Source organism: Vespa crabro, chromosome 8 (assembly GCF_910589235.1).
Source record: "Vespa crabro chromosome 8, iyVesCrab1.2, whole genome shotgun sequence".
In the NCBI taxonomy this organism is placed as follows: domain Eukaryota; kingdom Metazoa; phylum Arthropoda; class Insecta; order Hymenoptera; family Vespidae; genus Vespa; species Vespa crabro.
Window position 1 is genome coordinate 9,071,869 of NC_060962.1, and position 13,389 is coordinate 9,085,257.

General features: G+C 40.8%; 1 protein-coding gene across 3 annotated transcripts; it reads left to right on the plus strand.

Annotated features, from left to right (window-relative positions):
* The first annotated feature begins 128 nt into the window (after positions 1-128).
* LOC124426145 (interference hedgehog-like) lies at positions 129-11,964 on the plus strand. Of its 3 annotated transcripts, XM_046967471.1 has the most exons (8): positions 129-813; positions 5,365-5,445; positions 5,538-5,827; positions 6,748-7,005; positions 7,151-8,152; positions 8,228-9,049; positions 9,228-9,343; positions 9,722-11,964. In XM_046967471.1, the coding sequence occupies exons 4-8, from the start codon at positions 6,768-6,770 to the stop codon at positions 9,884-9,886; spliced, it is 2,343 nt and encodes a 780-aa protein (XP_046823427.1). In that variant the 5' UTR covers positions 129-813; positions 5,365-5,445; positions 5,538-5,827; positions 6,748-6,767; the 3' UTR covers positions 9,887-11,964. The 3 variants fall into 3 exon arrangements, with proteins under 3 accessions (XP_046823427.1, XP_046823426.1, XP_046823428.1); XM_046967470.1 differs by lacking the exon at positions 5,538-5,827; XM_046967472.1 differs by lacking the exon at positions 5,538-5,827 and having other exon boundaries at positions 9,683-9,863.
* The last annotated feature ends 1,425 nt before the right edge of the window (positions 11,965-13,389 follow it).

The window sequence follows — 13,389 nt, forward strand, 5'->3', positions numbered from 1 at the left end:
ACCCATGTGAGAAGGATATATTAGAGCTCGGTGTTTAAATGAAGAACGAAAGAATTTTATATTGTACGATGAAAAGAATTTGATAATCTGCTGCTGGGGTGGATACGCGCGCACGAACAGAAGATAGTAGATAGATACGTACGCACGTACGTACATATAGATATAGATTGCTAAGCAATTACGCGTAGCGCGGGAAATATTTGAAAGTGGGAGACCGGCTCGAGGAGTCACGTGACCGGTGACGTAATGCGCAAATGTCGCTGCGCGATATGATCGCACGCGAGAAGCGAGCGGCCCGGTAGACAGGCAGGCAGGCAAGTAAGCAGGCAAGTAAGCAAGCAAGCAGGCACCAGGCAGGCAGGCATCCCTTCGTTGCCGTGTCTCGGCTGAAAACTCGTCGGTCTGCATTCCAGTGTCGCGGACGTTGCGCCGGACGCCAAGCGGACGTCGCGGCGAAGCAGCCGAGACACGAGAGAGAGAAAGAGAAAGATAGAGGGAGATCTTACTCGCGTCCCTTCGTGTGTTACCTCGTTCCCTTCCACTTCTTCAGATATCTATTTTCATTAACAGTGCGATCGTGCTCTACGTTCTACGAAAGATGAAGTGAAACGTTAAATACCGGCCCTCGTACGTCGTTCCCCGTTCGTCGTAAACGGAGGGGAAGAAGAGAACAGCAATCTCTTTCGCGGGGAACGTCCAAGAGTCGGTGCGTCTCGTCGTATAGAAAAGAGAGAGAAAGTGAGAGAGAGAGAAAGAGAGAGAGAGGAGATTTAACGCGCGAACGAAGCACCGAGTAAAATAGGATTCAAAAGGGTGAGTTATTAAAATTTATATTATTCCTTTGTCACTACCCTTCATCTCTCGTCGTTGCTTTCATTTTCGTCATCTTTTTTCTCCCTTCATACTTACTTTTTATTTCTTTCTCATTCTCTCTCTCTCTCTCTCTCTCTCTCTCTTTTTCTTTATCTTCCTACCTACCTATCTATCTATCTATCTGTCTCTTTCTATCATTCTACTATTACGTTACCTTGTCGTTTCTAACCTACACACAAGCGACGAAAATCTGTTGCACAAGTTTCACGCGATGCATCCAATCGTTTGTCGTTCGTTCGTTCGTTCATTCGTTCGTTCGTTCGTTCGTTCGTTCGTTCGTTCTTCCTCGAACGTCGAAGATAAGATGCGAGCTGGTGGTTCATCATTGCGAGAGAGAACGAAGGTAAATACGTACATACACCTGCCCTCCGCGGATCAGGACCTGTACTTGCTCGTGCTGAGAAAAAGAAAGAAAGAGAAAGAGGGAGAGAGAGAGAGAGAGAGAGAGAGAGAGAGAGAGAGAAAGAGAGAACGTGTATAAACGAGGCGACGACGTGACGGCGTGAATATCACCACGGCGCCTTACTATACTTTGTTGTGTGTATGCTTATATATGTAAGTGTGTGCCTGTGTATTCTGTACGCGCGCGCCCTTTAATTCTTAAACATTTTCGCGCTATCGTTCTCTGTGAAAGTGTAAACGTTCGAAGGATTTGACGTTTTCGCGCCTCTTCCGACGCGCCTGCGTTCTAATTCAAAACGTGCTATTATCGAAACAAAACTGACAACGTAAAAGGAAAGCGTTAGAAAATCTGATAAATATTGTTGGAGATTATACAATAATTATGTTATAAATGTACGAACGTTGTTATAAAAAAGGAAAAAAAAAAGAATGATAAATTCGACGTTTTAAGTAATTTTTTTTTCTTCTTTTTTTTGTAAGATCTTTCCTTTCTCGTTATTGCGAACGTATAAACGTTTCAATCAACATGAAATATTACGTACTCGAAATATCAAAGAGTTTCTTAGAGAGTTGTTCGGTCTCGATTTTATCTTACTCCGTACTCACATTCTCTCTCTCTCTCTCTCTCTCTCTCTCCTTTGTATCTATCTATCTATCTATCTATCTATCTATCTATCTGTCTTTCTTTTTCTTACGAGTGAATTCGCGTTCATTGGAAGGGATTGGTTCGGATCGGCACGCGGCAGACCATCGTCCGTGTTAACCTATAAGGAAATACGAAAGTATTAAAATGCGCTACCGTATCCCTGCTGATCCCATATCGATTACTCGGGCTAATATTATAGATCGTTGATCCGTTAATCCGACGAAAAGGAAACGAACGAGTACGAGCATGAAGAAAAAAGTCCTGCTCGTAATTTCGTAACTGTACGAAGTATTACGCGATTAAGCGATTGAAAAGAAAAATTATTAATTATCTCGTATTAATAAACCGCTTAGATTTCTTTCGTTTTACTTTTCCCTTCTTATTTATATTCTTCGATCAACACGATCCATATCAACGATACAGATCGATGAATATGAATAGTAGTGAGTCATCGATTTCATTCGCGTCAACTTTTTCCACCGTTGACTTTTATCGCTCGAGGTTAAGTGTTCTCGCTCGGCGAAGCGAAGAAAAGAAAGTAAAAAGTAACTAAAAGGAAAGATAGAAATGGAAGGAGAATGAGGCAAGGGAGGGAAAAGAAAAAGGAAAAAAAAGAAAGAAAAAAGAAAAAGGGAAAAAAAACTTCTTAGCGATTCGTTAAAGATGACCGTTTCTCGCAGCCTCCTCAGCTGTCCATTGTGAACGCGTCCATTATCGTGCTTTGGTTAGGACTTAAATGTAGAAAATGAATCACACCCCCTGCTATCTCAACAGGATACTCATTGTCAGTGAGAAACCCTCTTCAAGTTTCGAACGATTGGCCTCGGTAAAGGTAACGGGTTCCCACTGACTGTCGCATCTATTGTCTTCTATTTTAACTGGCCAAACGAAACCCCCAAACAGCCATATTCTCGTCGACATACGCAACTATATTATAATAGAGAAGCCTCGACCACTTTTTTTTCTATTCGTTTCATCTCTCTCTCTCTCTCTCTCTCTCTCTCTCTCTCTCTTTTTCTTTCTTTTTCTCCGTTTGTCTCTAATAGCAGAGCTAGTTGGAGAGAAATTCATTCGTCTTCGGATCTCGTGAAACAGGTTCTCCTCTCCTTCGATCTTCCATTCGATAAGGTAGCAATAAGCAAGATACGTATCACCGATAGATTCGATACGTCGTCGAAGGATGACGAGAGTGGTACCGTATTTTATCGATCTATTCGAATTCGAACCAGAAACTACTCGTATAATCCAGGTTGTAGGAGCCTCCTCGTTCCTTTCTGTCGAAGGTATTCGAGGTCCTTACGGACAATGTAGGGTTGCGAGTAAAGAAAAGAGAAGGAAAAAGAAACAGAAAACAGAAAAAGAAAAAGAAAAAGGAGAAGAAGAAAAAGAAAAGGAGAAAGAGAAAGATGAGGTGGCGAAGGAGGAAGAGGTAGGGAGAACCGCGGAAGATCGTGCTCTCGGAGGCTGTTGTTGCCTCGCTTCGTGCAGAGTTTGAAAGAGGAAGGGGATGGTTGTAAAAGGGGAGGGATAAGGAAGGGATAGAAAAGAAGGAGGGGGAGGAAGAACGCGTCTTCCACTCGTTTCGTTCGAACGAGCTTGGCAACCACTGCTTTGGAATTCGAGTTCTTTATTTTTACGAGAGCCAATGTCGGGGACCGAGCCTTCTTTGGAGTCCTTCTCACCTGTTACGTACCCACCAGCCTCAGTTGCTACCATTTAACCAGTATTCGAGATTATTTCTGCGTCTGGCCCCGTTAACGCGCTCCCAAAAGCATTCTTCGCTTGGTTTACACGCGAGGCGTCTTCGCCAGTCTTTCTTTCTTCTTCGTATACATTGACTACATTCTAGTGTATATATATATACACATATTCTTTACTTTTTTCTTCCCCTTTTTTCGTCACAAATGGCAGACTCTGAAAAGTATTAAGCCTCTTTCGTCCCGTGGGGAACGAAATGAAGTCGAAAAATGCAGCGTTCTTATTATATATTATGAATTTATTTGAATATATTTCTCATGGAACTAAAAAGAAACACATGGAGGAGTGTTACTATGTAACGTTTTCTATAAAACGTTCAGACGATATGGGTATAGGTATAGGTACAAGTTTAAGTATAGGTATAGGTATAAATATAGGTATAGGTATCTTAGCCATGTACTCTTGCGGTAAGACTTCTTTTCTGATTCCCGAGCAACGATAAACACGATGATCGGTGGCGCGTGGGCGAATAGAAGAGAAGGCATCGAAGTTTTCTTTCTCTCTCTCTCTCTCTCTCTCTCTTGTCCTACCGTATGTCTACCTACGCGTTCTTCGTGGATAAGCTGCTTCGAGGTCCATCGAAAAGACGATGCTGCATCGTAAAACGAAACGGGAAGAAAATCGCGATGGGGAGATCGTTGTTGTTCTCGTCGGAATCTTCCGAGAAATCCTTTGAGAAAGGATTACTTGGATAGGATTACGACATTTCGAAAAAGATATCGTTCAAAAAATAATGTCAGATAATTAAGAACTGTCTGTTCGAATAAGCGTATACAAAAGCGCACATACACTTGCGAATAGTGTCAAACTTGAAATAGTTTCGCAAAAGTTTTTCAACAATGGAATAAGTATGGACGATGATAAGAACGAAGGAAAAGCCAAGGTCGCGAATCGTTCGATTGCGTCGATCCTACGTGTCGTGTCACGCGTGGGTGCTTTACGAGAGAAAGACTGACTTGCCTTACCGAATATGGATATTTTCAACTCTTCTTTATTTCGTGATATCGACTTTCGTATTACACGAACTCTCCCTTTAGTATAGTATTTTGCTTTGTCCTTTGAAAACTTCGTCGTAGGATATCAATGTTGAAATAATGACAAGAGAGTATCGCGTTACTTTTTCCTATCCTTATTAGAAGATAGAGCTTGCGTATGCATACGTAGACAATATTTTTAACTACATAATCGTCCGGCTATCGCGCGTTATGATGTAATTCGTAAACAAACGATTATTATCGTAATCGTTAATAAGGTAAAATACATTGGAGTACAACTATGCACGTCCTAGTTCTTATCGATATCGACATAGTATATTTATGCTATACCGGGATCTTCTCTCGGTCGGAAGAAACGAGCTCGTGTCTTGGGTGCAAAGAAGGCGCATAGCGTCTATTTTCACGTCAACTCTTCGTTCTAAAGTTAAACGCGTGCGCGTTTCGCATTAATTTTAGTGAGAGGCCGGGCTTTGGCCCAAGGAGGGTCCCTTTGCTGGGACACACTCTCTCTCTCTCTCTCTCTCTGCCTTTCTCCTCTCTCTCTCTCTCTCTCTCTCTCTCTCTCTCTCTCTCTCTCTATCTCTCTCTCTTCCGCCAATCTGCTACCTCGGAAAAGATAGTGGAAAGTGGGATGAGAAGATTTTCAACTATCTTTCTCTAATCTTATTCTATATCCTTGGTTCGTTGCAGAATGCGTCAAGATGGGATCCGTCTTCACCCTACGTGGCATCGTCACCGCTCTTGTCTACGCCTTGTTGCATCCTGCAAACGGTGAGTTTACCTTTTTTTTTATTTCTTTTTTTTTTCATTCCGTTCTCTCTTAAAACTTATTTCCTTTTATTTCGACGTTTTCATCAAAATAGAGAATCTAAATCGTTCAACTCCGACGATTCGAGAAATGTTTACGAGGATCACGAAATTGGAGGAACACTGGAAGTTCTTGCCAAAGTAGCTTCGTTTAATTACACCAAGCCAAAGAAGACACCGGCATGGCGTAGAATCGGGTTGGCGAAAATAACGACATCCTTAGGAAATTCGTGAAGCCTCTTAGAGGATGCGGAATGTAAAGTTGAAAGCAAGTTTGCAGCATTCGCCGAATTCTAAGGCTTTATTAGCCGTTGAAAGTGTCTACGTCTACCACCGTCTTAGTGATGTATGATACGCTTTAAATAACGAGCCTGCTTAACTCTCCTCTTGCGTAGCTCTTCTTCCTCTCTTCTTCCTCTCTTCTTCCTCTTCTTCTTCTTCTACTACTTTCAACACTTTTCATTCCAATTCGTCACCTCGAAATATTATATTTTAACGAGCTTTAACTCAACTCGATTTAAAACGAAATATAATTTTCTTCTTTCTTTTACCTTATCTTCAGTCATTTAAAAACGATCTATTTTTTACGTTGAAGGAAAAATAATAATTTGTTCGTGGCGTGATGCTAAGCGCAAGAGAGGATAGAATCGCGTTTATGGCCTTGAAGAGGCGTTACTTTGGTGCACCTACGCGAGTATCCTAGGACAATGGTCGAACGATGAATACCCAGGAAGATAGATCGGTCCAGGTAGAGAGGGAGAGAGAGAGAGAGAGAGAGAGAGAGAGAGGGAGAGAGAGAGAGAACGTTCTGTTCCGTGACCACCCTGATCACCGGATTCGATAGCACTTCGTTCCATTGTCGGTCTCTCGTATCTGTTCGTGAAAAATGCTTGCTTCGAAATTTCCGCAACGTGGGATGATTTTATAGACAGGAAGCGATTGCTACGTGCTTCGCCGATATCGGGATCTCGGTGGCCTTTGAACGTACACTCGTTCAACTGGTTTTTTGCGTTAGCGTTAGCGATCGCATTACCAGGAAGGCTTCCTTTGCTTTGACGATCTTTCCACGAGCACGATATCGTGGTGGTTGATCTCTTTTTTCTTTGTCTCTTCTTGTTTGTTTTATGAAAAAGATCTTCTAAAAAGATCAAAGAAACTTGATAAGAAAAAGTTATTATTTGTTACATTAATTTATGTAAAATAGAGAAAGTCGATGTTTCTGTTCGATCTAAATCGATGGAACTCTTGTTTCTTGATTGATTATAGGGCAGAGGCAGGAGCTGGGCATGTCCTTCAATTGGCATCCAAAACCTTTGGCCGCGCCGTTGGGGGATGACGTGAATTTCGAGTGCAACCTCAATCTTCCACCGGAAAGATTTCAATGGCGGCACAGGCCTCTCGGCTCGGACAAGTGGACGCCCCTAGCTCGTACGGTGAACGCGGGTGCTGGAGCCAGGACTGCTGTCGTTGTCAGTTTCGATGATAAGTCGAAGGCAGGCGACTACCGCTGCGTAGCTTTTTATGGTAACTAAAACCATTCAAGTATACTTCTTACGAGTAACGACGATAAAGACGGAAGAAGAGATACGAGATAGTCTTTTACATGGACTAAAATATAGACTTAGGTATATAGATATGAAAAAAAGGAACAAAATAACATTTTACATAGGCTCCAGTGGATTGGCGTCCGATCCGGCTCGTCTGACTTTGTCGACCATGCATGAATTCTCCGACAAGAGTGACATCGAATTACGCGTACCGGTTGGTAATACCGTTCCTATAACATGTCCAGTGCCTTACTCCGTCCCGGAGGCGATAGTACAATTTTACAAGAACGACAAATTGATGCCAGAAGTAGAACTGATAAACGGTCGAACGATAGCCATCGAAAATGCAAAACCCTCCGACTCGGCGTATTATTATTGCACGGCTAATAATTATATAACGTCTCAAACCTTAAGGAGCAATCATATGACTATCTTAAGCGTTCATGCAAACGCATCTCGCCAAGCACCGTACTTCTCGAAACAGCCCCAAACCGAGTACACCGTTTTACGTGGCAAAAACGTTACGATGGAGTGTTTTGCCGCGGGCTATCCGGTCCCTCGTGTAACTTGGAGCAGACTGGGTGGTACGTTGCCTTCGAGATCCGTACAAACGAAAGCTGGCTTAACTATAATTAACGTGCAACCTTCCGATCGTGGCGAATACGATTGTGCTTGGAGCAATGGCGTAGCCAATAAACCACTTAAATCTGTGATCATTTTGAAAGTTGCCGAGGAACCTAGAATCGTGAAACCACCAAAGGCTTCGACCTTCTCCGAGGGTGGCGAATTGGAATTGTCCTGTACGGTTACCGGACAACCCGAACCTACGGTCGAGTGGTTAATAAACGGCGAAACTTTGGTGCCCGATAATAACTTGGAGATTCGTGGTTCGACCTTACTCATATCGGAGGTTGAGAAAAAGCACGCCGGTATAGTCCAGTGCGTTGCCAGTAACGAGTATGGTTCCGATACCGGCTACAACTTGTTGAGGGTCAATCCAAAACAGCATGTAAGTGGTATATCCGAGTCTAGACCGGAATATGGCCTTCCTGGATCCTCTAGGCACAAACATACCAGGGGCGGAGGTAGGAGAAGAAGCAAAGAAGGAAAACGTAAAGGGACCGGTAATTATCGTAACAAATATCAAATTCGTATCATATCTATCGTAAAATATTCCCATTTTTCTTTTCTGCTTCTAGCGGTACTGGTTCCGCCGAATCAGCCGAACGTTACTCGACTCTCGGACGTTTCCGTCATGGTTAGATGGTCTGTACCGGAGAACAAGGGTCTTCCGATAGAATTCTTTAAGGTTCAATACCGTCAACTTGGTCAAAAGATGAACGGTAAACAGGGCAAGTGGATGACGGCGAATACGGAGATACCTAATCACGTGCGTTCCTTCGAAGTGACGGACTTGCAGCCCGATAATACTTATAGATTTAGAATAGCTGCGGTTTATTCGAACAACGACAACAAACTGAGCCCAAATTCGGTGCGTTTTCATTTGAATCGTGACGGTGGTTTCGAAAGCAATAAGATGCCGATCCCTTTGCTGACGAATACCGAGGCTTTGAATCACAACGAAGTCTTGCTCCTTTGGCAAAATCTTGACAAATCAATGGACATCGATGGCTTTTACGTTTATCATCGTGCCTCCACATCCGCCGGGGATTACGTGAAGACTACGGTCGAGGGAAAAAATTCTACGAACATAACGATATCTCATTTACAACCGGACACCACGTACGAATTTAAAGTACAAAGCTTCTCCGTAGACGCCGCTTCGGAATTTTCCAAAATCTTAAGACAGAAGACGAAAAAGGCTCCGGTCGAGCAAGCAGTTCAGCAAGTCGTAGCTGAGAACAAGTTAAAGCCAACAGCGAGCGACAAGAATGCCAACATGTACGCAATTATCGGCGGCGTCTTTGGTGGATCCATTCTCTTGGTCAGCATCGCGGCTATTGCGGTGGTTTACAAGAGGACCAAGATCAAACAGAGTCGTGAATCCTCTCAAAGCGAAGGTACGTTTTACCTCTATTTTCTTGTCTTTCTTGTTTCACAACTATATATACGAGAACGCTTTGTCGTCCTTAATCACGTATATTTGTGTACGCGCATATACTACACACGCGTATCTACATATATATATATATATATATATATATATATATATATATATATATATTGTTCGTGTAACAGGGAAGCCAATAGCAAACGGAAGAGTAACGAACGGAGGTGTGACCGACTCTAAAATTAACATAACGTCGAATCCATTGGCCGGTCTCGATGCTTCCGACGATATGATCCAGCCTAAGGTCGGTATCTTTATTTAATATTATTACAAGAATTTTCTTTCGGAGAAACATTCATTTTACGATCCCTTTTATTCCTTTTTAAGGACATCCTAAACTCGTTCTTTCAACATTACCTCCGTATTTATACTAATTTTACAAAAAGAAAAAGAAATATCCTTAACTCTCTTATACTTTTTATCGCATCGATCAATGAAACCAAAGAAAAACTCGACCTCTCTATCCACTAATCTTCTTTTTCTTCTTCTACTTTGTATCATCTACCTTCTCTATCGGAGAGAGTCGTTCTTCCTTCTTTGTTTTTCCGAGCACCATACACGTACGTTAACTTACACGCTCTAGATCTGAAACGAAGCAACGAACACGCATGTTTCTGAACAGAGCGGACAGCAATCGTCGATGGAAATGACCTCCTTTCTAAACGGCCAGAACAACAACGGCAACGACCATAACAACGAGGACTCCGTTGGAATCGACGTGAACGCTCCCCGTAACGAGCCAGCACCCTTGCATCAAGGATCACCGCCTAACGAGCAACCACTATGAACTTCCCTTTAATGTGTTCCTTCTGAAATATCGTTCTTTCTTCGACCAAGTTCACGTTGAATTTAAAGAAAGAAAAAAAAGAAGAAAAAAAGAAATAGGCAGCTTTTACCGATACGCAAGGTTCTTCCATGAAATCGTATCAGGGTAGTTTTTTTTTTTTTTTCTTTTTCTTTTTTTCCTCTCTTCTTGATCGTGTAGAATATAATACGATAAGTTAAACAACTTAGACATATCAGAATCAACACGTTAATTGCCTAAATTAAACAATTTATCACGTTTAAAAGAAATTCTTCAAATTCTATCGTCGCATGCACAAGTGACGTTATTAATGTAACGAAGTTAATCATACATTAGTATTGTTGCTTCTACGTTAGAGTAACGCTGGTGCATGTAAATCAACGGACAAATTCGATTAAAGCTTCGACGAAAGATCTCTTTTTCATGTGTTGGACAATACGTATGCTCTCTTTCTCTCTCTCTCTCTCTCTCTCTCTCTCTCTCTCTCTCTCTCCTCTTGTGAATATTTGATTATATAAATCGTAATAAGTTGTAAATATAATTTGAGATACGTTTTATCGTCGAACGCCGTCCAAAATAAATGCGCTGTGTCTTAAAACATATCTGTTCCTTTTATTCGAAATTTCGTTTGGAAGCATCATTTATAAATCTAATTTATATTGTATCCGTCCTTTGGGCAATAATAGTTAGATCTGATAACAAATTAACGTGTTGAAAAGCGATTTACGTATAATGTATAAGAGATAATAATGAAGAGTGATTCGTATTGTAAAGACGCGCAGAATTATATAGCATATAGTTATATTTTAGATCTATAAATATCACGACGTAGATGGACTACGTTTAACACAGTATTCTTTCTCTTTTGATACGATCAACGTTTTTATATTCGAAGAGAAAACTTTTTATTATATTTTTATAGTAATCATCTCGACTAATTTTCTCAATAGTTTTAATCAACGTTTGCTTTCCAAGGTAAACCCCAATTTTGTACGTCACGTTATATCGTCGAGGAGAAACAGGTATCGTACATCCTCATTCATTTATATTAAAGATTTTCAAACGTTGGATTTATTCTATCGACATTTTTATCGAGAGATTACTTTATATATACTCTATTTACACCTTTTTTATATTTGATATGTATATATATATATTTTTTTTGTTTCGATGCAACATACAAGATTAAAATTCACATCGAATTCACGATTTGAGTTCTTGTGCCGGAATAAAAAGATACGTGTATGTGTATATATATATATACACACATGCAGACAAAACGAACGGATAATTTATCCTAACGTTCATATCGAAATATTTTACATACAAAATGGCAGGACAACAACTGTAAATAAAAAATATATATGTATTAGCGATCGCATTATGCGACGTAAAATTATGCGCGAGAACGCCCGTACGTGCACGTGTTCTGTTTTCTTTTTTCCCTTTTTTCTACATCTTCGTTCTCTTTTTTTTTTTTTTCTTTTTTTTTTGTATATACACACCACATACATATTCAGTTTACGTACGTGCTAATCGTATGTATCTTTGCATATGCGTGCACGTATAGGCGTGCGAGCGTACGCGTACGCTTTTATTTTCATAAGTGCGATTATTTAAATGTTTAGCTCGTCCGATACTACTTTGCACGTTTAGATTCATTATTCTAATACAGTGATGGGGGACGGACGTTGTACATAGTAGAATATTTGATGCGTTCAAAGAAAGAAAGAAAAAAAAGATAGAAATGTATGTGCCTTATATCTTGCCCGCGTAGATAATAATGCGATCGAGATCTGCAGAACGAAGAGTAGCAGTAATATTTATCCTCTATTCGTAGCTTTAACGCTGTTTTAGTAACGACAAGACGACGAAAAGAGATTACGATATATTTTTATCATCGCAATGCCAACGCTATGTTAGACGACGTACTCGAGCTCGTCGTCCTTAGTGTACTTTAAAACACGTTTTATGTACTTAACAAGATTTTTTTCTGCATTTTTTCTTTTCTTTTTTTCTTTTTTCTCTCTCTAAAAATAAACTCTTTGGAAAAAAGAAAACGCGTGTCGATTAAATTCTTTACTTCTTTTATTTTCTTCTTCTTCGACGTCTCATATCTTTCTCCTTAAAGAAACGAAAGTCGATGATGGATAATAAAAGATATGAAAAGAAAAAGAAAAAGAAAAAAAAAAACAAAAGGCGCCAGGGTTATTAGGAAGACGTCGTCTTAAGAAATCATAGAGAAGACTTCTGGAATTTCATTTTCTCGCGGAGAGCCAAGGAAATACATATGTGTCTGCGAAGTTCGCCAAGAGATGAGAAAAAGGAATGGAAAGAGGGAATGGGTTTCTTATATATCATTCTTCCGCGGTGTGATTTCTATCGAGAATTCGAATCTACGTCGTAGATTCGTCGAACATCCTAATGGAGGTATTTCTTTCAGGATATTTTCACGAGAAGAAGATCATTTCTTACGTCTACGCGAAGACATTTTGAATGATCACGTAACTACGTTAAATTTGAATAATTTTTTTTCCAACTCTTTGTCACGTTACTATAGAAATTGTTAAAAAATATCACGTAGACGAAAGTTCAATTGGAAGAGGGAAGATCCATTGGAATTCTTTCCGAGTTATCGAATTTCCAGTATCATAATTATTCGGGAAGTAGTTTGTTCGGTTGACAGGATCAAAGATGAGACGTGTACAAGGCTTTTCGACTTCTCTCTCGATGGAAGAAAAAGGAAGAGAAAAGAAAGATAGAGACGAGTTGTAAAGTGGGGAGATGAGGAAGAAGACGTCGTCGAGCCGTAGAAAGGAAGAAACAAGAACGATGGAAGTAGATACGTAAAGAGAAAGAGAGAGAGAGAGAGAGAGGCCTCGGTCGCCTGGCCGAAACAATCGTTATGATTTTCCGGCGTGGTTCGCTCGATACCGTCCCGCTTTCTGGAGCTGCGTTTGTGTGGAAAGGGAATCGCGGGGGTTGGGGGTTGGAACGTGTGCGTCTGCGGGTTGCCGACAGAATGCTCGGAAGCGAGGGCCAAGGATATTTCGAGGCCCAAAACGATGGAAGGGATGTATACGCGTTAACGCATTACCTTCCATAATTTTATAGCAAAATTTCGAGCAACGCTCGTTAAACGTGCCACCATGCATGAGACGCGATATCGGAAGGAAGGAGAAAGAGGGAGGGGACAAAAGGGGATGGTAAGAGAATTCATTATCTTTGTCTCCTGTTTCTCTTCCACAAAGATTACCAGCGATTGTTTAATCCGAGAAACGGAGGGCTCATTACGTCACACTGCGTGTCATGCGGTTAACTGTCCGAGCTTGAGATTTCTTTCATCACACATTATCAATTTCATGCACGATAATTGTTTATCAATTTTACGCCTCCTTAAGAAAACTTTCTCTTCTCTTCCGAAGGAATGAAAGAAAAAAAAAAAAAGAAAAAAAAACGATTTTTGAGTAAATAAGCTCGTGACT